At 47.1% G+C, this 25,484-nt stretch overlaps 1 protein-coding gene across 2 annotated transcripts; it reads left to right on the top strand.

Annotated features, from left to right (window-relative positions):
- The first annotated feature begins 20,481 nt into the window (after positions 1–20,481).
- Positions 20,482–24,819, top strand: NKX2-1 (NK2 homeobox 1). Of its 2 annotated transcripts, none has more exons than XM_070775998.1 (3): positions 20,482–21,403; positions 22,548–22,933; positions 23,866–24,819. In XM_070775998.1, exons 1-3 carry the CDS (start codon positions 21,303–21,305, stop codon positions 24,603–24,605), a joined length of 1,227 nt encoding a protein of 408 aa, XP_070632099.1. In that variant the 5' UTR covers positions 20,482–21,302; the 3' UTR covers positions 24,606–24,819. The 2 variants fall into 2 exon arrangements, with proteins under 2 accessions (XP_070632099.1, XP_019838874.2); XM_019983315.2 differs by lacking the exon at positions 20,482–21,403 and adding an exon at positions 21,570–21,852.
- Positions 24,820–25,484: the final 665 nt, after the last annotated feature.

Raw genomic sequence — 25,484 nt, 5'->3', positions numbered from 1 at the left:
TGGTAATGATAAGAGTATATATAAAAGATAATTTCCCTGGTTTAAAATGTTATTTTTAAATAATAGACTATTTATTTATAATATATAGAAGTAAAATGTATGACAATAGCAGAAATAGCATAAAGAAAAATTGAATTATATTATTGCTAGTTCTTTACATTATGTATGACATAATATTTGAAAGTAAACTATGGTAAGTTAAGTTAAACATGCATTATAAATGATTATTTATAAGTTATAAACTTTAGGGAAACCATTTATAAAGAATTAAAGTAGATGAAACAATGTGATTTTAAAATGAAATACTTAAAAATACTCAACTACCGAAAGAAGGCTAAAAAAAGGGGGGAAAAAAGAACATAGAATAGAGAGAACGAATATTAGATTAATAGCAGTCTTGTAAAATTAAACCAAGTATGTTAAAAACTTACTTCAAATAGATATGGTCTAAACATCCCTGGTGGCTCAGTTGGTAAAGAATCTGCCTACCATTCAGGAGGTTTGGGTTCAATCCCTGGGTCAGGAAGATGCCCTGGAGAAGGAAATGGCAACCCACTCCAGTATTCCTGCCTGAAAAATCCCATGGACAGAGGAATCTGGCAGGCTATCGTCATGAAGTTGCGAGAGTGAGACATGACTTAGAGACTAAACAAGAAGACAACACCCCCATAAGAAGGCAGAAGTCATCAGGCCAGATGAAGAAGCAAGATCTAACTACATGCTATCTATAAGAAAAAGGTTTATATAAATCACAAATAGATCAGAGGTAAAAAAAATAAAAATGGGGCTCTGCCTCTTGTCATGGCAAAGTAGTTTCTATTTAACCAATCTTCCGCAGATAGCTATAAATTCTAGACAAAATATAAAAACAACTACCTAAGCATCCCAGAGAGTAACAAAAGCAGGCAGAATCTAGAAGGGAGCCAACATTTGGAAGAAGAGAACATCATTGGAGGAGTTTCAGACTTTTATGGTTTTTTTTCTTAAAGAGAGGCCACAGTGGAGAATAAAGCTCAGAAGCCCACAGAGCTTTTGCAAGGAATCATTCACGGTGAATGAAATCCAACATTACCATGTAGAAAAAAGAAAATGAGACTCATACACAAAAGATAAGCAGTGGATACTAACCCTAGGATGACCCAAATGTTGAAATTAGCAGACAAAGATTTTAAAGCAACTTTTATAACTATGCTCAGGGATGTATGCTTATAATGTATGAATATGCTTGTAATAAATGAGTATGCCTGTAACAAATGAACAAGTAGAAACTTCAAATAAGAGCCAAACAGCAAGGCAGCAGCTTGAGCACATGGTAAGGTTGTGGGGCTTATGGACAAAGTGAGCTGGAAAGCCCAGGAGCAGAGGGAGTCCAGGCCAAGTGTTAAGTTTAGCTCCTGATGCTTATTGTTAGAATCAATAATTTGCAATTGCAGGTTCACCTGATGCAGTCCTGTCCTCTTCATCCAATTTCTTAAGACTCCTCTCTGCTGTGAACCTCTCAAAAACATTAATATCCTAAGATCTAATTATTAAACCTTATGGGATAAATTGAGTCATTATTACAGAAATGTCAAGTTAACGCTGCTGCTGTTTCAAGGTCGAACAGTGGGTCTCTTTTCCACTAAAAGGTGTGATGATAACTAGAATACCAGGACTGTGCTTCTAAGGCCTGTGCCTTTAACTCTTACGTATAGTCACACTGATTGTGACAAGAGAAGGATCTATGAGCTTGGCTATAAAATGTCTGAGATTATTTTCTTCGGCTACAGGCACCAGTATGATAATGTTCAATAGTTGACCAACCCAATGCCTAGTGAAGTTAAGCAACTTATGTTGGATATTTTGCAGCCTCAGCAGCTTGGAAAATGCCGACTAAATAGGTATCAAATTGATTTCGTCTTTGAATAGAACTTTCCCTGGGTTCTCTGACCAAGCATTGCATGCCCTGCAAAAAACACTGAATGGTATCATTGCACCTAAGCATTTACCATAGCAACCAATCTGCCAGATATGATCATGTATGAGAGGAACTTCTTTCTCCTTCTTGAAGACATGTTGGAAAATAGCAGCTTAGCTGAAGAACAGAGGGACCATCATGGAGTTATTAATGGCTATACTCATTGTGTTGAAAGAAATCTTCAGCCTGACTTCCAAGACAAAAGGTAAATCTAGACAAACTAGTAAAAGAAGCATTTTGCTGATTTCAAAACTATGAGATTCAACTAAAGGATATCAGAAAAAAAGATGATATGATTTCCTTTTACAGCACTCTCCCTAATCCCCTGGAATAATGAGGAAGATATTATAAGCTATTTAACAAAGTGAAAATCTTTCGGTCATGTCCGACTCTGCAATCGCATGGACTGTAGCCATCCAGGCTCCTCTGTCCATGGGATTTCCCAGGCAAGAATACCAGAGTGGGTTGCCATTTCCTTCTCCAGGGGACCTTCCCAATCCAGGGATTGAACCCAGGTCTCCTGCATTGCAGGCAGATTCTTTACCATCTGAACCAGGCTTCCCAGGTTCTGCTGGAGGGAGAAGTCAAGCCAAACAATAGTGACCTGTGTTTGGTTAGCTAGTGAGATGGGTAGAAGAAACTCTGTTGAGACAGTTTGTCAAGAAGTATGTTATTTTGTTGAAACTTAATCAAGGCATCTGTAAATTAATGGACTGATTATGCTGGTAAGGTGTTTGCCACTCTGTTGTCAGAGTGGTTGGACCTCTTGAATGCTATATCCAATCTAATGGTAAGAAACAACATTATTCAAGAGGAAACATTTTGATAGTCATGCCAGAAGCAATAATAATCTTCACTGAATGACAGAAAAAAATTTAAAATGAAAAGTTCACTGCTGCTTGTTTCATGATATAATAGAGCATGAAAACAAATCTTTGTGTTATTTGCTCACTTATTGTCTCACAGGTCACTGATGCTCCGCTTTAAAAAAAAAAAAAAAGATCTTTTTGTCTCTGCTTTTCAGATTGTATAATTTCTATTGATCTGTTTTCAAGTTCTTTGTCCCTTTCTTCTTCTGTCTCCAATCTTCTCTTCAGCTCATCCAGTGACTATTTTTCTCATTACATATATTGTAGCTCTTTAGTTTCAGGATTTACATTTGACTTATAAAATAGCTTTCATTTCCCTAAAGTTCCCTGTTTTGTTTAGTTATTATTAAAATATTTTAATTTGTCTTTGAATATATACATATGTATTATTATATATATTTACCTTTTTAAATGTACTTTTCTGCAAACTCCAACATCTTGGTCATATAGAATTCTATCAACTGCTTTCTCTTTTGCCTTGAAAACTATCTCCTATGTCTTCACATATCTAGTAGTTTTCTATTACAATCTGGCTATTATGAATAATACATCTTAGAGTTTCTTTGTCTTTCTGCTAATCTTCCTTGAAGAGTATTAGTTTTTGTTCTACCAGGAAGTTAAGTTACTAGCTGATCCCCTCGAACTTGTTGAGGATTGGTTTACACTTTATAGGCATATTTATTTGCCCCTTTCTTTACAAAGATGGAGAAGCTCTATACAGTTAGCAAAAATAAGACCTGGAGCTGACTGTGGCTCAGATCATGAACTCCTTATTGCCAAATTCAGACTGAAATTGAAGAAAGTAGGGAAAACAACTAGACCATTCAGGTATGACCTAAATCAAATACAGTGGAAGTGACAAATAGATTCAAGGGATTAGATCTGATAGACAGAGTACCTGAAGAACTATGGACAGAGATTCTTGACATTGTACAGGAGGCAGTGATCAAGACCATCCCCAAGAAAAAGAAATACAAAAAGGCAAAATGGTTGTCTGAGAAGGCCTTACAAATAGCTGAGAAAAGAAGAGAAGCAAAAGGCAGAGGAGAAAAGGAGAGATATATCCATCTGAATGCAGAGTTCCAAAGAATAGCAAGGAGAGATAAGAAAGCCTTCCTAAGTCATCCATGCAAAGAAATAGAGGAAAACAATAGAATGGGAAAGACGAGAGATCTTTTCAAGATAATTAGAGATACCAAGGGAACATTTCATGCAAAGATGGGCACAATCAAAGACAGAAACAGAAGCAGAAGGTATTAAGAAGATGTGGCAAGAATACACAGAACTATACAAAAAAGATCTTCATGACCCAGATAACTACGATGGTGTGCTCACTCACCTAGAGCCAGACATCCTGGAATGCAACGTCAAGTGGGCCTTAGGAAGCATCACTATGAACAAAGCTAGTGGAGGTGATAGAATTCCAATTGAGCTATTTCAAATCCTAAAAGATGATGCTGTGAAAGTGCTGCACTCAATATGCCAGCAAATTTGGAAAACTCAGCAGTGGCCATAGGACTGGAAAAGGTCAGTTTTCATTCCAATCCCAAAGAAGGGCAAATGCCAAAGAATGTTCAAACTACTGCACAATTGCACTCATCTCACATGCTAGTAAAGTAATACTCAAAATTCTCCAAGCCAGGCTTCAACAGTACGTGAACCACGAACTTCCAGTTGTTCAAGCTGGATTTAGAAAAGGCAGAGGAACCAGAGATCTAATTGCCAACATCCATTGGATCATAGAAAAAGCAAGAGAATTCCAGAAAAAGATCTACTCCTGCTTATTGATTATGCCAAAGCCTTTGACTGTGTAGATCACAACAAACTGGAAAATTCTGAAAGAGATGGGAATACCAGACCACCTGACCTGCCTCCTGAGAAATCTGTACACAGGTCAAGAAGCAACAGTTAGAATCCAACATGGAACAGACTGGTTCCAAATTGGGAAAGGAGTACATCAAGGCTATATATTGTCACCCTGCTTATTTAACTTCTATGCAGAGTACATCATGAGAAACACTGGACTGGATGAAGCACAAGCTGGAATCAAGATTACTGGGAGAAATATCAGTAACCTCAGATATGCAGCCGACACCACACTTATGGCAGAAAGTGAAGAGGAACTGAAGAGCCTCTTGATGAAAGTGAAAGAGGAGAGTGAAAAAGTTGGCTTAAAACTCAACATTCAAAAAACTAAGATCATGGCATCAAGTCCCATCACTTCATGGCAAATAGATGGGGAAACAATGGAAACAGTGACAGACTTTATTTTTCTGGGCTCAAAAATCACTGCAGATGGTGACTGCAGCCATGAAATTAAAAGACGCTTGCTCCTTGGAAGAAAAGCTATGACCAACCTAGTGAAGTGAAGTGAAGTTGCTCAGTCATGTCCGACTCTGTGATCCTGTGGACTGTAGCCTACCAGGCTCCTCTGTCCATGGAATACTGGAGTAGGTTGCCACTTCCTTCTCCAGGGGATCTTCTCCACCCAAGGATCGAACACAGGTCTCCTGCATTGTAAGCAGACGCTTTACCATCTGAGCCACTTGCATATTAAAAAGCGGAGACATTACTTTGCCAACAAAGGTCTGTCTAGGCAAAACTATGGTTTTTCCAGTAGTCATGTATGGATGTGAGAGTTGGACTATAAAGAAAGCTGAGTGCTGAAGAATTGATACTTTTGAACTGTGATGTTGGAGAAGACTCTTGAAAGTCTCTTAGACTGCAAGGAGATCCAACAAGTCTATGCTAAAGGAAATCAGTCCTGAATATTCATTGGAAAGATTGATGCTGAAGTTCTAATACTTTGGCCACTTGATGTGAAGAACTGACTCATTGTAAAAGACCCTGATGCTAGGAAATATTGAAGGTGGGAGAAGAAGGGGACAACAGAGGGTGAGATGGTTGGATGGCATCACTGACTCGATGGACAAGAGTTTGAGTAAGCTCTGGGAGTTGGTGAAGGACAGGGAAGCCTGGTGTGCTGCAGTCCATGGGGTCGCAAAGAGCTGAACACAACTGAGTGACTGAACACTACCTTGGTGTGTGCATGTGTGTTAAGTCACATCAGTTGTATCCGACTCTTTGCAACCCCATGGACTGTAGCCTGCTAGGCTCCTCTGTCCATGGGATTTCCTAGGCAAGAATTCTGGAGTGGGTTTCCATTTCCTTCTCCAAGGAATCTTCTCAACCCAGAAATCAAACCCACATCTCTTATGTCTCCTGGATTGGCAGGCATGTTCTTTACCAGTAGCGCCACCTGGGAAGGCCAATCTTTTAGTCCTGTGACATTGCCTTTTTTTCCAAGGCAAACTTTCCTTTGATAGAAAGCCCGAGGTGTCCACTGAATCTATTTAACTTGCTGAGAACAAACCTCCAAACTCTTCTGCTTTTTTTTTTTTCTTTCTGCTTTTACATTCTTTCCAGGTACTGTTTTCTGCTCAGCTCCTAGTAAACTCTCCCATGCATCAGCATTTTGAGAATTGGGTTGTGATTTGAATAGCATTTAAATGCAAATTATGGTCTTTCCTCTCCATACCCCAAATCCTCGCAAGGTTCCTTTGTCCTGGAATTTCTCTAACGTAATTTTTTAGATGTTTTTGCAGCCTCTAACTTCATCCTCTAATACCTCAATCTGAAAACACTGGGCTTTTCAGCTCTGTGTGTGATCTGAGTGCTGCTGCTGCTGCTAAATCGCTCCAGTCGTGTCCGACTCTGTGCGATGCCATAGACGGCAGCCCACCAGGCTTCCCCATCCCTGGGATTCTCCAGGCAAGAACACTGGAGTGGGTTGCCATTTCTTTCTCCAATGCATGAAAGTGAAAAGTGAAAGTGAAGTCGCTCAGTCGTGTCTGACTCTTAGCGACCCCATGGACTGCAGCCCACCAGGCCCTCCGTCCATGGGATTTTCCAGGCAAGAGTACTGGAGTGGGTTGCCATTGCCTTCTCCGATGTGATCTGAGTAGTGCTCAGTAAAATAGACTGGTAAACTTGATTTTCATGCAGTGAGTGGTTCCATTAAGGACTAGAACCTCCTTCAGTTTCTGCCTGCTTTTGATCACTTTCCAGTCCCTTCAAATGTAATTACGTGTGTGTATTTGTGTGTGTGTGTGCGCGCGTGTGCGCACCCTGTCAAGAGTTTATTATTGTTATCTGAGACTTGGTCTGATATAAGCTACTTTCCATTACCAGAATCAGAACTCCTATTTGAGAATATACACTTAAACAAGTTTTAAGATGATTCTTTTATACTGTAACATTTGGGAGCTGCTGTCTTAGATAAACTTCTGTGTTTAACTTATCCTTTAAAAAGTCATCTTCACTGCCAAAAAGAATTTAAACTCCTTAGGTACATTAGTCACACTCCTTTAATGGTGAAAGTAAAGTCCTACAAACATAACTGTGCTCTTCCCTGCAATGTGTTTCTTGTTACTACATTTTCCCAAAGGGACTGGAACCTGTTTGTTAAAAATCAGAGCATGGTAGGAGAGTGGGAAGAATACAGTGTGGTCCTTGGTTGTTAGGTTTTAAATGTGATAATGCCTATGGTGCATGCACGAAGTCATTTCAGTTGTGTCTGACTCTTTGTGACCCTATGGACTGTAGCAAGCCAGGCTCCTCTGTCCATGGGATTCTCTAGGCAAGAATACTAGAGTGGGCTGCCATGACTTCTTCCAGGGGATCTTCCTGACCCAGGGATTGATCCCATGTAATGCCTATGGTACAGGTCCAATAATATCAAAATTGCCCTAGAAAATCTTATAAAATGGTGACAAAAATTTGTGTATGTAACTTGATACAATAATTTTTATGCACATTAAAGTTTGAGAACTACTGAGCTAGACAAAAAGGGTAATTGGAAAAAATTCTCTAAGCAAAGAGTAGACATTCAAATTATCCTGCTATCAAAATAACTACAAAATTAGGAGATATAAATGGAGGGGCAGGTAGAGAATTCTTAAAACTCCCTGTTTGTCTAGGGTGTGACTTCTCTTGTGTTTTAGTCTGTGAAGTGAAGTGAAAATTGCTCACCGTGTCCAATCTTTGCGACCCTTTAGAATTCTCCAGGCCAGAATACTGGAGTGGGTAGCCTTTCCCTTCTCCAGGGGATCTTCTGAACCCAGGGATCAAACCCAGGTTTCCCACACTGCAGGTAGATTCTTTACCAGCTGAGTCACAAGGGAAGCCCAAGAATACTGGAGTAGGTAGCCTTTCCCTTCCCCAGTGGATCTTCCCAACCCAGGAATCAAACTGGGGTCTCCTGCACTGCAGGTGTATTCTTTACCAACTGAGCTATCAGGGAAGCCCTTTAGGCTGTGACATACTGGCAACCAAAACTTAGCTCTGTTACTTACCAGCTATATAATCTTCAGCAATTCGCTTAACCTTTCTGAAACTTGGTTTCCTCATCTATAAAAGCTGGGAACCATTCTCTTGGAATATGAATGCCAAATTGCCTGGAACATTTCTTAGGATATTTCAGAAGAGAGGGTCCAGGACTTTCAATTTATCTAAGAGTATTCCGCAAACTTTGTTCTCAAAAGACCCAGGCAAGCTCATTTCTGATTGGTTTAGATTCAATCTATATTCTCCCAAAACTTCTTAAAAATAATTTTATTTAGTTATTTCTTTTTGGCTGCTCTGGGTCTTCGTCGCTGCACGCGGGTTTCCTCTAGTTGCAGCAAGCAGGGGCTGCTTTCCGATTGTGGTGCTTGGGCTTCTCGTTGCAGTGGCGCCGCTGGTTTTAGAGCACAGGCTCTAGGGCATGAGAACTTGAGCAGCTGTGGGCTCAGCAGTTGTGGCTCCCGGGCCCCAGAGCACAGGCTCAATAGCTGTGGCACGTGGGCTTAGTTGCTCCACTGCATTTGGGATCTTCCCAGACCAGGGATCAAACCTGTGTCTCCTGCATTGGCAGGTGGACTTTTCACCACTGAACCACCAGGGAAGCCCCAATGCTTTGTTTTTAAAGGGAGCAACGTAAACACATGGTAACTTTTTGAAAACTTAGAGTTTCCTGCTCACTTTCCCAAAAGAATGCAACTTGATGGATAATTTATAAGAGACTTGGGCAACAGAAGAATAACCATGATCATGACAATTACTCGTGGAAAAGGCTTAAAATAATGATTATAGAATGTCTAGCTCTGATATATACCACCTGCTATTCTGGAAACAATCAGGGGCAGGTCTATAATTTCCATATAGGATACAGTGAGAGAGGACAATCCTGTGTGCCTTCAGGCAGATGGGAGGCAGGGCCATGGAACTACACATACACATGGTAAAAAGATAAACTTGCCATAGCAAAAGTTGGAAGGAGTTTTTAGAGATTGTTGGGAAATAGGTGAGGCCCTGCCAAGGCTTCTCACTTTGTGCTTTCCTTGGAAACAATGGCAGCCAGAAAATTGTGGAGCAACATCTTTAAAATATTGCAAGAAAAAAATACTGCACACCTATAATTCTATGCCCAATGAAAATATCTTTGGAAAATGGAGATTAAAATAAAGAGATTTTCAGATATGCAGAAGCTGAAAGAATTTATCACCATCAGACCTGAGCTACAAAATATGTTTAAATTATTCAAGCAGAAGGAAAATAATACCAGGTGGAAGTATGGATCTACTGAAGAGTACCCGAAGTAGTAACTATGTGTGAAATAGCAAAGTCTTTTTCCCTTAGTATTTAAATCTCATTAAAAGATAATGGACTGTGTAAAACAAAGGCAATAAACATTTACTATGGAGATGATGATATACTTAGAAGTAAAGCATATGATGACAATAGCATAAAGGTTAGAAAGCGAAGGGCTGGAAGTATGCATTTGTGAGGTTCTTATACTACGCATAAAGTGGTATATCATTGGAAAATAAACTGCAGTAAGTTAAATGTTAAATCAGCTACTGAAATAACACAACAAAAATTATAGCTAAGAAAGCCAAAAGAAGGAGATAAAACGGAATCATAGAGAATGCTCATTTAGTCCAAAAGAAGACCAAAAGAGGGAAAGGGGAACAAAGGAGCAATCTCAGATAAAATACAAACGGTAAGATGGTCAATTTAGCCCCAACAATAGCGATAATCACATTAAATGCAATTGCTCTAAATACTGCAATTAAAGGCAAAAATCGTGGCGTTGGACTAAAAGGAAGACTCAACTATATGCTGCTTACAAGAAACCACAAAACTATAAAGGCTAAAAGTAAAAGAAGGAAAATAGATGTATGATGCTAAGACTAATCAAAGTAAAGCCATAGTAATATCAGAAAAAGAAGAGATCAGAACATGGAATAATACCAGAGATTTAAAACGTTCAATTCATAAGGGTAAAATGTCGAATTCAAGAGGACACAACAATCCAAAATCCAAAATTTTTTGAACCTAATAACACAGCTTCAAAATTAAGCAAGAGCTGATAGACCTGTAAGGAGAAACCCGCCAATTTTATAGTTGAAGATTTCAATACTGCTGTCTTAATAATTGATAGAACAAGAAGCTGCAATAACAGTAAGAACACAGAAGATTTAAATAATACCATGAAGCAAATTGACCTAATTGACTTTTATAGAACACTCCACTCACCTTTAACAGAGTAAACATTCTTTTCAAATGTACTCAGAGATCTACCAAGAGAAGTCATATTCTGAGCCATTAAACATCTCAATAAAAACAATTCGAGTCACACAAAGGAAGTACACTACTTTGATCACAGTCAAATCAAGAGTACACAGAATCACAGCAGATCACAGGAGAAATCAGCAAGAGCAAGATTGCTGGGAAATCCTTAAATGTTTGGACATTAAAGAACATTAATCTATGTAACCCAAGAGTCAAAGAAGGGTTCAAAACAGAAATTAGAAAATATTTTAACTGATTTGAATAATGAAAGAAGAAACACAGCCTATCAAAATGTGTAGGATACAGCTAAAGCAGTGCTTATAAAGGAAATTTGTACTACTAAATGCCCATTTAGAAAAGAAGCTCTCTATACTGGGCTGAATTGTGACTTCCAAAAAGATAATGTTCACATCCTAGTCTCAAGAACTTGTGAGCATTACCTTATTTGGAAAAAGAATCTTTGCAGATATAATTAAGGATCTTGAGATGCTGCTGCTACTGCTAAGTCACATCAGTCGTGTCCGACTCTTGTGCGATCCCATAGACGGCAGCCCACAGGATATCATTATTTGGGTAGGTTCTGAATGCCATTATAAGCATCTTTATAACAGAGGAGCAAAGAGAAGCACATTCAGAGGAGAAGTCCATCTGAAACAGAGACAAAGATCAAAGTAATATATTCAGAAGCCAAGGAATGCCAGCAGTCATCAGGAGTTTGAAGAGGCAAGGAACGGGATCTACCCTAGAAACCCTAGAAAGAACACAAACCTGCGAACCCCTTGATTTCAGACTTCTGGTCTGCAGAACTGTGAGAGTAAAAATTTTTATTCTTTTAAGCCTCCAAGTTTGTGGTAATTTTTTTACAGCAACAAGAGGAAACTAATATAGTCTCAAATTAGTGACCTCATTTTCCATGTTAAGAAACTGGAAGCACACTGTTAGCAGAATAAAAGAAAGAATAAAAGATGAGAACAAATCATTGAAATGCGAAACACAAAATCAATATAAGGAAATCAATGAACCCAAGAGTAGAGTCTTTGAGGAGATCAGTAAAATTGATAGACTCCTCAAAAAAGAGAGATGGAGGGAAGACACAAGTTACCAATAACAATAAAAGAGGAGATGACATAACTATAAACCCCACAGATATTAAAAGGATAATAAGGAAATAGCTTATATGAATAATTTTACTTAAGAAACTTATATGAAATGGATACATTCACTGAAAGACACAAACTGCCAAACAAAGATCATTCAGGAAGAAATAGGTAATTTGCATATCTGTTTTCATAATACACATATATAATCTTCCCACAAAGGAAGTTTCAGGCCAGATGACATCACTGGTGATGTCTACCAAACATTCAAGCATTTGAGGATGACATACAAGTTCTTCACAAATTCTTCCGGAAAACTGAAGATGAAGGAGTATTTTTCAACTTGTTCTGTTTAGCCAGCCTCTGAAATTAAAAATAGACAAAACCATTACAAGGAAACTATAGATTAACATGCTCATGAACATAGATACAAAAGTTCTTAAGTAACATTTAGCAAATTAAATACAGCAACGTATAAAATGGGTTAACAAATGATGACCAAGTAGAATTTATCATAGAAAGGCAAGATTGGGTTGACATTCAGAGATCAATTAATGTAATGCAACAGATTAACAGACCAAAAGTGAAAAGTCAATGGTCTTATCTCAAGAGATACAGTAAAAGCACTGGACAAAATCCAGCATCCTTTCCTGACATAAACTCTCCAGCAAACAAGAACAGAAAAGAACTCCTTTAAACTGTTGAATGGCACCTACCTACAGCCTATGGCTAACATCATGCTCATTGACGAAAGATGTCATTTTGACATCTCACCCAGCTATTCCACTCCTACCTATTTACCTAAGACAAATGAAAACATCATGTATAACATAAATGTTCATAGTATCTTTTTTGTAATAGCCCCAAATTGGAAATAACCCAGATGTCCATCCATAGGTGAATAGATAAAGCACATTTGGTATATCCATATGATTATTACTCAGCAATGGTAACAACAATAACAATAATAATAAACTAACCTACAGATGCATATAGCAACATTGATGAATCTCAAAATAATTACACAAAGTGAAAAAAGCCAGATAAGAGAGACTGCATACTGTTTGGTTCCATTTATATGTAATTCTAGAGAATGATAACTAACCTGTAGGGACCGAAAACCACTAGTCTGCTTGCCTAGTCATCAATATGAGAACAGGGAGGAGTAAAAGAGAAGGCTTACTCTAAGAGTCATGAGAAACTTTGGGGGTGTTATACATGTTTATTATCTTGTCATCATGGTTCCATCGGTGTGCACATACGTCAAGACATCTAATTTTACACTGTATACATGTGCAGTTTATTGTTATACCTCATAAAACCATATAAAATGACTAAGACTGTGAAAAGTGTAGAGAGAGTAGAATGTGAAGGGGCAGGTAGTGGGCAGAAAGAAAGTAGTCTGGAGAGAGAGGCTGGCCTCTGTCCTGTGGACAGGTGTATGGCGTAGACTGTGGTGCAGTGCCGTGCTAAGTCACCAGCTCTTTGTGACTGTACAGACTATAGCCCACCAGGCTCTTCTGTACATGGGATTCTCCAGTCAAGAATGCTGGAGTGGGTGACTGTGCCCTCCTCCAGGGGATCCTCCCCACCCAGGGATCGAACCCATACCTCATGACTCCTGCACTGGCAGGTTGGTTCGTTACCACTAGCACTACCTGGGGAGCCCGTGAGTAGACCAGAGAGAACTTAAACAGATTAGAGAGCTTAATGGTAGAGACAAGAGCTAAGTGATTCGGCAGTAGATGATGAACCCTGTTGAGGAAGGCAGTGAAAGGAGAGGAGAACTGGTAATGAAGAAGTGGGGCTGGATCTGAGAGACGCTTCCGATATAGAATTGATATAGCTTTATGACCCATTGGATAAGGGAGAGGAAAAGGTACATATTCGGATATCTGGCTTAGAAGCTGCTTTAGACTGAATTTTGTTCCCCTAAATTCACATGTTGAAACACTGACCTTCGATGTGACTACATCTAGAGATAGGGTATTTAGGAGGTAATTGGCAGTGGCAACCCACTCCAGTACTCTTGCCTGGAAAATTCCATGGACGGAGGAGTCTGGTGGGCTGCAGTCCATGGGGTCGCTAAGAGTCAGACATGACTGAGCGACTCCACTTTCACTTTTCACTTTTGCGCATTGGAAAAGGAAATGCAACCCACTCCAGTGTTCTTGCCTGGAGAATCCCAGGGATGGGGGAGCCTGGTGGGCTGCCATCTATGGGGTCGAACAGAGTCGGACACGACTAAAGTGACTTAGCAGCAGCAGCAGCATGTTAACTAAGGTGGGGCCCTGACCCCATAGAACTATAGCCTTCTAAGATGAGGAATAAATAGAAATTTCTCTCCATCATGTGAGGACCTGGTGAGAAGGAACTGGATGCAAGCCAGGAAGAGTCTTCCCCTGAAACTGAACTCTGCAGAACCTTGATCTTGAACTTTCCAGCTTCTAGAACTGTGAGGAAATTAATTTCTGTTGTTGAAGCCAGTCAGTCTATGGTATTTGTTATGGCAGCCCAAGAAGACTAACACAAGCTTTTAGGGGGTTGTGAGCCCGAGGGGGGGAGCGGTGCAGATATGTTCATACTGGTCACCTAAATCAAGAACACAGAAGGTGAAGCAAGTTGGCGCAGTTATGAGTTCAGACTGGGATATGTATTCACATGAGGACATAAACCATTTAAGATATAGGCCTGAAGCTCTGGAGAGAGATTGGCTAGAGGTACATATTAAGGATGGGCTTCTCAGGTGGAGCTAGTGGTAAAGAATACACCTGTCAATGCAGGAGACATAAGAGACATGGGCTCGATCCCTGGATTGGGAAGATCCTCTGGAGGAGGGTACAGCAACCCACTCTGGTATTGTTGCCTGGAGAATCCCATGGACTGGTGGGCTACAGTCCATAGGGTTACAAAGAGTCGGACATGACTGAAGCAACTTAGCACATGCTAAGTCACTGCTAAGTCACTTCAGTTGTGTCCGACTCTGTGCGACCCCATAGACGGCAGCTCACCAGGCTTCCCTGTCCCTGGGATTCTCCAGGCAAGAACACTGGAGTGGGTTGCCATTTCCTTCTCCAATGCATGAAAGTGAAAAGTGAAAGTGAAGTCGCTCAGTCGTGTCCGACCCTCAGCGACCCCATGGACTGCAGCCTTCCAGGCTCCTCCATCCATGGGATTTTCCAGGCAAGAGTACTGGAGTGGGGTGCCACTGCCTTCTCTGAACTTAGCACATAGCAGGCACGTATTTAGGAACCATCAGCAATCGGTGGCAGTTGCAACCATAGAGATGGGTATACAGTAGGAGCAGAAAGGCCAACAAGGGAGAGGAAATGGCCAGACAGAGGAGTATAACAAGGACTGAGTGGTGACTCTAAAGCCAATGAGATAATTTTGAAAAGAGTTAACACTAACAAATGCTACAGCACACGGGACATATTTCTGGGGGCATGTTAAGTGTCTGGCATGACCCTTTTAAAATCAAGGACCCTACAGTCTAGCTGAAAAAGAGAACAAAAATGCATATGAAACAATTAGGGAATCATTCAACTAGGGTAAATTGTCTTAGTGTAACAGAGAAGTGCAATAAAGGTTCGTCCATTTATTCTACAAACATATTGAGCTCCTACTGTGTGTCTGACTTTAGCTTTTGGATGAGGCAGTTGGGCTTTTTATTAATAAAAAGAAGGGCATGACTGAGTTACAGAGGTGTGAATAATGATACCCTGGATAAATGGAAAAAACGAAAGCAGAGTAATTTAGGTACACAGGGAGTGATGGAGAGGATCCAGTCTTGACAAGAGTCCAAGGAGAGGAGAATAATAGGGGAGAAAGCCTGGCTGGCTGAGTTGGTGTCAGAAATTAGAAAGCTGGGGAGGGGAAGTGCCCACCCTAGTATCGCTTGTCTCAGAAGGATTCTTGCTCCAGTATTTTTTAGGCACTAAGCCCCTGGTGCCTAAGCACCTGTTGCTGCACACTAAGCTTCAACAGCCAGTAGGGCCACTGCTTTCTACAGGTTTCAGACATGCAGAAACTTAAAGCCTCTTCACTGGCCACCAAATATGTATCCAACTGCTGTCGTGCATGGAGGGGGAGTTTTCATAACGAGCTTCCCAGGCAAAACTTAATAAGAAGAGGGCTTTTTGTATCAAAGTGCCTTCCATGGTTCTTTGAAATAGTGGGTGCATTGAGGCTGGGTGATCCCAAGAGTCGTTTTTAACCTATATTGCAACGGCTTTGGCAACCAGACATGTGGTCAGATAGATAATACAGTGGATAGTTAGGTAGACAAATTCGTGGCGGACGAACCACTATCAGTCTGGACACGACCAGTCAGTCAGTCTTGTTGGGCGGAACTATCCACAGTAACAAAGCATCCACAGTAACAAAGCGTCCCCAGGCCAGCCCTAAGGATACAGTTCCTCCGATGGACGGAAGAGGGCGCTGCGGATCGTCTCGGTCTGCTACTGTCAGAGACAGACCTAGAGTCCTGGGCGCGAAGGGGAAGACCGCGTGGTCAGGTCCCGGAAAAACCCAGGGCTGCAGACGTCTCCCCAAGAGCGCCTGGGGTTGGTGCTTCGGCTCCCCGAAACTGCCTGAGCCAAGTGTTGGGGGCGGGGAAATGGTGGGAGGTTGGAGAGGAGAAAGGACCAGAGGAAGGAATCCCAGCGCTGCTGGTGACTCCGCGGGAAACGCGAATGCTCAAAGCCAAAGGGAAAACACCGCTGGGGCTGCGGTTTGGTTGGGAGACAGAAGGTGGAAAATGCTGCGGGTTTCGGCCTTCTAAAGCTGAATGCGGCTGCATACGGGGCCTGGGGGCGAATCAGCGGTGCCGCCATGAGGATCCTTCCCGAATCTTTCTGGTCTCAGCAGCAACTGCAAAACTTTGCTTCGAGCTGCCCGCGCCCCAGAGCGATTCCGCTAGTGTCCCTCTCCCTACTAAGGGAAGCTTAATAGGGGGCTTCCCGTGTCGGTCCAGAGTGTGGTGGGATCACCACCATCCTCTCTCTCTGCCTGTTCAGAGGCCTTTAAAGAGTAACGAAGAAATGGGAAGAAACGGAAGCTGCTTCGATGTGGAGCTCAGGCTCGCTTCTGAGTCTACTCCTGCGCGCCCTGCATCGGCTTTGCGGAGTCTCCGAGCAGCTGCAGGCCCTCGCCCCCCACATCCCACCCACAGCATCTCGATTTTCCTCCTTTCAAAGGGTACTGCTAGCGCTGGGTACCACCCCCCCATCCCCCACCCCCTCCACCTCTGCTTTGTAAAGTGAAAGTGAAGTGAAGTCGCTCAGTCATGTCCGACTCTTAGTGACCCCATGGACTGCAGCCCACCAGGCTCCTCCGTCCATGGGATTTTCCAGGCAAGAGTACTGGAGTGGGGTGCCATTGCTTTGTAAACCAGACCCCAAATTCTCTCCTTACCCCAGACTCCTTCCCGCCAGGGGGCGCCCCCGGAGTTAGTGGCGAGGTCAGGGGCTCTGACATAAATTGAATCTAGGCTTGAATTGTGTGACAGGAACATAAGACGGTTTCAAGACCACTGGTGTCGACTTCAGGAGGGCCAGATCTGACAGGAGAGGTTTCTCTGACACCAAAGACCTGAGGGTGGAAGTCTCCTTTTCTCCTGGCAGGTGCAGGCCTTCACGGGCGCAAACTCGCCTCCCATTCCCACCCCAGAAGGCCGAGTGGTATGCAGGGAAGGGCTGCACAGGAACCTCGCCAGGACGTCCTAGGGTTATCCACCTCCTCTGTCCTCACGACCTGCCCAAAGGCCACTGTTGAAGAGAGCCTTCCCTAAAAGAAGGCTACCCTCAGAGACCCTAGATGGTCAAGGCGAGATGGAAAGCAATAGAGAAATCTCCAGATTTCTTCCTCGCCCGGCGTCTGCGAAATCCTCCTGCGTAAAGCCGCCAGACTGCCGCGCCGTGGGGCTTTGCGCAGATTCTCCAGAGGTTCTCGATTGTAGTGCCTGGGGAAACGGGGCAGAGGGGCCCTATGAGATCCTTCAGGGAAAGGAAGACGCACCCCCCCACCCGCCTCAAGGGGCTCCTGATCCTCTCTCGGTTCCTTGCACCTCCGAGTTGGAGACCAGCGACCCCCAGCGCTCGGCTGCCTTCCTACTTTCTGCTCCCTGGGCGGGGTTGCCTCGACGGCACCCGGGAACCCAGCTCAGCCTGACTCGGGAGTCTGCGCCTGGCTAAGGAAGACTCGCCCGCCTCGGGTCTGGGCTCGGGAGCAGACGAGGGGTCGAGAGCTTCATGCCAAGAGACTGTTTCTAGAAACCCAAGACTCAGAACCAGAAGTAATAACTCCTTCCGTGTGCTAGCGAGTTTTACAGTTTACAAACTCACGTGCATGCCTAGCACAACCCGAGAGCTACATTGGACAGGTTATGACCATTTTTGCAGCTCAGGAACCAGGTGCTAAAATGCTTTATTTCCTTAATTGAACATTTTTTGAGGCACTGAACGACTGGAGGATAAACAAAGCAAGGACTTGCCCTTGGTGGGGGGGGGGGGGGGAGCTGAAAACAACACCCTAGCTTATTTTGGCCCTGAGGGTAAAGGCTCCAGACGTCCACAAGAGCCATACCACATGGCTGAAAAGTGGCAAAACGGGCTAGAACCAGGACTTCTGAGTTTATATTCCAGAGCTTTGCCCACGCCCCTGAGCGCTTCAAGATCGAGAAATGGTGCAGACACACGCACATAAACCTTCCTTACAACCTTATCTCGGTGGAAGCCGGAAGTAACATTTGTCACAAAGTAACTACATATTATTTGAGGGATTTGTTAATTTGTAAACTCTTGTAGGTAGGAACCGCATCTAGCTGATTTAAGGCTGAATTTTCCAACGTAGCAGGGAATCTGGGACAGAGCCCACACTCAATAAATTTATTTGTTGAATGAATCACAAATTGCAGTAACTCGGGGCAAAATAATCCGGAATAAGCCCGACCAGGAAAGAGGGTCTCTCCCTGCCCTAGGGAAGCCGGAAGGACCATGAAGGGAATTAGAAAACTGGGGGAGGGGAGAAGATAGGCTTTCCTATTTCATCACCCCCAACCTGGTGAGAGCTATAGAGCCGGTGTTAGCCTTCTGTATGAGCCCTCTGTCCTAAGTTCTCAAAGAAGTGGTGCAAGAGTGAAAGAAGGGCGTTTCTCTTCGGCCAGGCGGCTGGTGAGCAAAGACCGATGGCAATTTCGCGAGTCCCCGGCCCGGCCTGGGCCTGCACCCCCAGGGCTCCTAGATACCGGTCTGAGCCGCAGGCAGCAAAGCAGAACGTGGTGGAGATTGAGGCGGATACCGGCGGCCGCCCCAGGGAAAACTCCTTGAGAAAGGCCTGAGATCCGCTTGCTCTAAGCCTGCCCCACCGCCCCACCTTGGCTGAAAGATAAGGGAAGATGAGCGGGCCCTACATGGTGAACTCGGGTTCCCAAATATCCCCTAAAGAAACTGCTGGCGTAACTGCGATCCGCCCTGTTTAAGATAAGTCGGGGGAGTGGGGAGGCCGACTAAAAGAGAACCCTCTGGTCAGAAAGAGGCACTGGGGCCAGGTGAGGGACTCTCAAGGCTTTCACTTGGACCAGCCCGGAGATAAGGATATCCGCCTTTTCCCCACAAGACGGCTTATTCTTGGCAGCGAAGCGCCTCTGGGGAAAGGTGCGGAGGTAGGGGTGTGTGTGTGTGTATGTGTGTGTGTGTGTGTGTGTGTGTGTGTGTGTGTAGGGGTGTGTGTGTGTGTGTGTGTGTGTGTGTGTGTGTATGTGTGTGTCTGTGTGTAGGGGCAGAAGAAGCAGGTTCCTCAAGATGCTGCGATGGCCCAGGCCAAGTCGAGACAAGAACTGGTGCCAGCCCGCAGCAGCACAATCTCGGCTGCGGCAGAGAGGGGGCGGGGAACAGGGACCCTTACCCTCCACTCCCTCCCTCGAGCTCCCGCTTCCGCTCTGTGCCCAAACCCAACGCTAGCCAGCTACCTAAGTGGATCCGAGTCCTTTCCCTACGGTAAGCTTGGGGTGGGGGCGGGGAGCTGTCAGCCACGTGCCTGCTTCGGAGCTGAAAGCTGCGAGGGGACGAAGGCCGAGGAGGCATGGCTCAAGGACTGCGGAAGATTCACCCAGCTAGTACTTTCATGTGCCCTGTCTTACTTGGATCTTTAAAAAAAACCTGGTGAAGAATGACCTCCATTTCTAAATGGCATTGAAACAGGAGAGACTACAACGTGTACACCTAGTGTTTCTTACATTTAGTAATAATATAAAACAGTGGAGAGGGAGGAGAGAAGACTCGAGACTCAGAAGCCCTTCCCACCTTGGCATGAAGACCCTAGTTGAGGCGCAGGCCCAGGGCTGGGGGCTGGCCTGCATACAAGACCTATATTCAGTTTTGTCTGCTGTCTACAGTGTTGTCTTCTGTCCTTTCACTTGGACCCAGCGTCATCCTCTTCCCTCCTTGCTCCCTGGACTTAGGCATCACTTTGACCAAGGTGTCCTCGATGGGAGTCTGAGTCCTTCTTGAGAGCGCCCCCCTGAGAAGTCTCCTGGTGGGAAGGGCAATGAGCCGATCTGGCACCCGTCTTTCGAAGCATAACTGAAGAGTGCTGTCTCGACCCTCAATCTCCTGCTTGCCTGCCCCAAAGCGGCCAAGGGGGCTGGGAAACATGGCCCTGTGTGGTAGGCAGGAGAGGGGGTGCCCTGAGCTTTCTCTCCCCTCTTAATGAATAAGGTGGCGAGGAAACTGAATGTTAGCATGTAAGTTGGCTTTGTATTGAGGGAGTGCAGTTCTAAAGGGGAGGATTGAAATCTTGAAATAAAAAGCCAATAAACAAGTTTCCTTAGTACAATTGCTATTAATGGAAAAGGCATCTAACCTGCTGAATTAAATCATTCAAAGGCGCTTTTTCATCATCAGGAGCTACTCTACAAGGAAGGAAAAGAAAATATGAAAACAAAAACCCAAATCGAGAAGCCTCCTTAACCGGCCCCCGCGGTGTCTTGGCTGCCCCTGCCCGACCGGGGAGCGCTCCGCCCTCCCAACCCCTAGCGCGGAGAAGGAGGCTGAAACAGCCAAAGAGAAAAGAAAACAGAATAAAAACAAAACGTTTAAAATCCAAGAGGAAAAGTCGGAGCGGGTCTAAGGATCTGCACGGCGGAGGGCTCGGCTCCGTGGTCCACTCTGCTGGAGGCCGGGGCCTGGCCGGAGCCGCGCGGCGGATGCCTCCGGCCGCCCGTCCGCTCGGAAAGCGCAGCCTACAGCTCCTCCTCTCCAGGCGCCCAAGGACCCTCAAGGCGCGGGGCTCACACTTGAAGCCTGGGAACGCGCAGACAGGAAACCCACTTCCTCCTAAGCAGTTTCTTGCTAGCCGGCTGAGAGGCGCCAATTGAAACAGAATGATCCTCATCTACTAATATCCAGCGTGGCCACAAAGCGACTGGCCATTTACGCCGCCACTTTAAACAAAGATATTTGGTTATTCCCGGGAAGCAAGTGCACTTTTGCATGGCTGAGCTCCGGGTGGAGGCAAGCCTCAGCCCAGCCTCCCGCCAGCGGGGCTGCTCACGCCGGGGGATTCGCCCCCTCCCGGCCGGCTAGTCCAGCCGGGGTTCAGGCTCAGTCCCACCCGGCAACAGGCGAGCCGGTTCTCACGCCGCTCCCTGCCCGAGGCCTCCCTGAAGCACTGAGTGGGAAAAACAGTGTGACCCCGGGCTGGGGTGCTGGGCTGTGATGTCCTCGGAAAGTCACCTCCCGTCCCAGACCTCCCCGTGTCTGGACGATGGGCGAGGGTCGGGGACACCAGGTTTGTTCGAGGTGGAGCAACTTCAGCGATGTCCCTTCGCATGAATTCCCGCAGGTTCTCAGCTCGGGCGGCCAGTGGTGGGTCCTTGCCTTAGCTGGGGGTGGGGGTGGGGAAGCATAGCCGTGTGGGGGTTGGGGGGCGGGGTGGGCATGAGGCCGAAGGCCCTGGGCCTCTGAGAAGACCCTGAACTGGGGGGAAGGGGGTGGCGCGGGGATCTGGGACAGCCTGTCGCCGGCAGCCGATCCCCCCTTGCTCAGCGCCCCCTCCACCCGCTGGGATTCTCTCTCGGGTAGTGGGGAAAGGGGGCGGGGAGCAGAGGTGTCCTTCTGACGGCGGCAGAAGAGGCAGACAGACTGACAGACAAGCAGACCAACAGTGCGGCCCCGGGGTGCGGCCCCTGACTCCCGAGCTCCTTTGGCGGCGACTGGGGCTCGGCGCCGCGAAGCCAGATGTGGTCCGGAGGCAGTGGGAAGGCGCGGGGCTGGGAGGCCGCGGCGGGAGGGAGGAGCGGCCCCGGCAGGCTCAGGTGAAACCCCTACCCCGTCCTCGGCCCACTCCCTGTCCCCGCCCCGGGAGCCCCGACCGAATGGGAAAGTGGTTCACTTTGTAACTCCGCAAGTTGGTTGCAAAGCAGCATTCACCTTCCTTCCTCCCCAGCAGCCCTCCTCCTCCTCGGCTACTCCCCATCCCACCTCTTGCCCTCCCCTCTCTCGGTTCCCTCCTCCTTTTCCTCCCCCCCTCCGCACCCCCCCCCTCCCGCGCGCCAGCGTACCCCACAAAAATGAGGGTAGGGGGTCCGGGGGAGAAATGCTTTGGGTCGCGTCTCTGCCTCTCTCTCTCTCTCTGTCTCTCTCTCCCTCTTTGAGACCTAAAAATCCTAACAAGTGAAACTTAAAGGTGTTTACCTTGTCATCAGCATGTAAGCTAATTATCTCGGGCAAGATGTAGGCTTCTATTGTCTTGTTGCTTTAGCGCTTACGCCCCGCCTCTGGTGGCTGCCTAAAACCTGGCGCCGGGCTAAAACAAACGCGAGGCAGCCCCCGAGCCTCCACTCAAGCCAATTAAGGCGGACTCGGTCCACTCGGTTACGTGTACATCCAACAAGATCGGCGTTAAGGTAACACCAGAATATTTGGCAAAGGGAGAAAAAAAAAAAAAAAAGCAGCGAGGCTTCGCCTTCCCCCTCTCCCTTTTTTTTCCTCCTCTTCCTTCCTCCTCCAGCCGCCGCCGAATCATGTCGATGAGTCCAAAGCACACGACTCCGTTCTCAGTGTCTGACATCTTGAGTCCCCTGGAGGAAAGCTACAAGAAAGTGGGCATGGAGGGCGGCGGCCTCGGGGCTCCGCTGGCGGCTTACAGGCAGGGCCAGACGGCACCGCCGGCCGCGGCCATGCAGCAGCACGCCGTGGGGCACCACGGCGCAGTCACCGCCGCCTACCACATGACGGCGGCGGCGGTGCCCCAGCTCTCGCACTCCGCCGTGGGGGGCTACTGCAACGGCAACCTGGGCAACATGAGCGAGCTGCCGCCGTACCAGGACACCATGCGGAACAGCGCCTCGGGCCCCGGATGGTACGGCGCCAACCCAGACCCGCGCTTCCCCGCCAGTAAGTGAGGCCGCCCCACCGCGGGGCCGCGGGTTGAGCGCAGGAGGCGCGGGGAAGACCCGCCGGGAAGGCGCGGCGCCTGCCGGCTGCGCGCTGGGCATCAGGGGTGGGCGGCCGGGCAGTGGCGCCAGGGAGTCGGGTGTAGGAGCTGGGGAGTCTGCCCTGGTTGAGCTGAGGGGTCCAAGAAGAGGGACTCGGTAGCCCTGGAGTCCTGAGGGCAGGAGCTGGTATTTGGCGTTTGCCAGATGCGGCCAATTGTCCGCTCTGGTCCGGCGCGGGAGAGCGCGGAGGCAGGCGTCCCCCCCAGCTAAGAGAACCGGGATGAGCAGAACTCGGAAGGGCGCGGCCTGGCCGGGAGGGAGGGTGCCCTGCTGGGACGAGCTCAGGCCCCGGGCCTGGTCCACTCTCCAGGCTAGGCAGGTGGGAGGGCGCGCGGCTCCAGACGGGTTTCTAAATGGGCCGAGCCAGTGCCCTCACCGGGCTGACAGGAGACAGCGGCCAAGGCACAATGAGTCTGGGGTCTCAAGCTTTCGAAAGTGAACACCTCCCTCTCCCAAGCTCCCAAAGCTGGGTGTCTACCGTTAGACCCCGGCTCCTGATCTGAGCCCAATTTGCTGCCGGCTAACCCCACGAATCCGGAGGGATGGGCAGGAAAGGAACGGGGAAGGCTTTATCCACTCTGCTTTTATGGGTAAATCACTGAGACTGAGGGAGGTAGCCGGGGTTGAGGCGGGGAGCTCTCAGTAACCCCCCTGGACGGCGCGGCCTCGAGGCAGGCGCCGGCGATCGCCGCGGCTGGGCCTCTCAGGGTGGAGACGACCGAGGTGAGAAGGGCGCCGTCGGGGCGGGCCGGGCTGGCCCAAGGGCGCTGGCGGCAGAGGTGGTCTGGCCCGGCCCGGCCCCTGCCGACGCTGTGCGTTTGTCGCTTACAGTCTCCCGCTTCATGGGCCCGGCGAGCGGCATGAACATGAGCGGCATGGGCGGCCTGGGCTCTCTGGGGGACGTGAGCAAGAATATGGCCCCGCTGCCAAGCGCACCGCGCCGGAAGCGCCGGGTGCTCTTCTCCCAGGCGCAGGTGTATGAGCTGGAGCGACGCTTCAAGCAACAGAAGTACCTGTCCGCGCCGGAGCGCGAGCACCTGGCCAGCATGATCCACCTGACACCCACGCAGGTCAAGATCTGGTTCCAGAACCACCGCTACAAGATGAAGCGCCAAGCCAAGGACAAGGCGGCACAGCAGCAACTGCAGCAGGACAGCGGCGGCGGCGGCGGGGGCGCAGGGTGCCAGCAGCAGCAGCAGCAAGCGCAGCAGCAGTCCCCGCGCCGCGTGGCCGTGCCGGTCCTGGTGAAAGACGGCAAACCTTGCCAGGCGGGCGCCCCCGCGCCGGGCGCCGCCAGCCTGCAAGGCCACGCGCAGCAGCAGGCGCAGCAGCAGGCGCAGGCCGCTCAAGCGGCCGCGGCAGCTATTTCAGTGGGCAGCGGTGGCCCCGGCCTGGGTGCCCACCCGGGCCACCAGCCGGGCAGCGCGGGCCAGTCTCCGGACCTGGCGCACCACGCCGCCAGCCCCGCGGCGCTGCAGGGCCAGGTCTCCAGCCTGCCCCACCTGAACTCCTCGGGCTCGGACTACGGCACCATGTCCTGCTCCACCTTGCTATACGGTCGGACCTGGTGAGAGGACGCCGGGCCGGGCCTAGCCCAGCGCTCTGCCTCATCGCTTCCCACTCCTGCCCGGTCACACACCACCAACCACCCGCTACACCCTGCGCTTCGACTTTTCTTAAGAACCTGTCCCGTTGAGACCAAGGGGAAAAAAAACACAAAGACCAAACTGCTGGACGTCTTTCTTTTCCTTTTTTTTTCTAAAATGTGCAGGATTTTTTTTTTTTTTAAGAAAATAAAACAACCAAGCGAATCCAGTTCTTCTTAGGAGTCTTTAAACAGAGAAGGACATAACAAGAACCGCTTTGGGGGTGTCTTTGGGGGTGATTCAAATGGGTTTCCCACGCTCGGGCGGAGAGGGCTCTACGCTGACATGGCTCTGGACGCTTCAGATCGAAATCTTCACTCTGGGTACACCGTGCCAGCAAAGTGGACTCGCTTGTAAATACCGGGATTTCTTTGAAGGGGCGACAGGGGGGCTGGGGAAAGGAAAAGACAGAACCCGCTTGCCACTGACACAAAGGAAATGCCCCCTCTTGCCCCCCTGGCCACCCAGGCTCAGCTGAGACCGGCCCTGGTTAAAATCGTTTTATGTTTGATGTGAACTTGTAGTTGTAAAACGCTGTCAAAAGTTGGACTAAACACTTAGTTTTTAGTAATCTGTACATTTTGTTGTAAAAAGCAAAAACAAAAAAAAACCAGTCCCCGTCCCGGTCCCCAGCCCATCATATTTTTTATGGGCCAAGACAAATCTGTGTATATTATTTGGCAGTTTGGTATTTGCAGCGTCAGTCTTTTTCTGTTGTAACTTATGTAGATATCTGGCTTAAATATAGTTCCTGAGAGGCTTCTAATAAATTATACAAATTAAAAGGATTCTTTTTCTGATTAA

Source organism: Bos indicus, chromosome 21 (assembly GCF_029378745.1).
Source record: "Bos indicus isolate NIAB-ARS_2022 breed Sahiwal x Tharparkar chromosome 21, NIAB-ARS_B.indTharparkar_mat_pri_1.0, whole genome shotgun sequence".
NCBI classification, from domain to species: domain Eukaryota; kingdom Metazoa; phylum Chordata; class Mammalia; order Artiodactyla; family Bovidae; genus Bos; species Bos indicus.
This window is presented reverse-complemented; position numbering and strand designations above follow the sequence as displayed.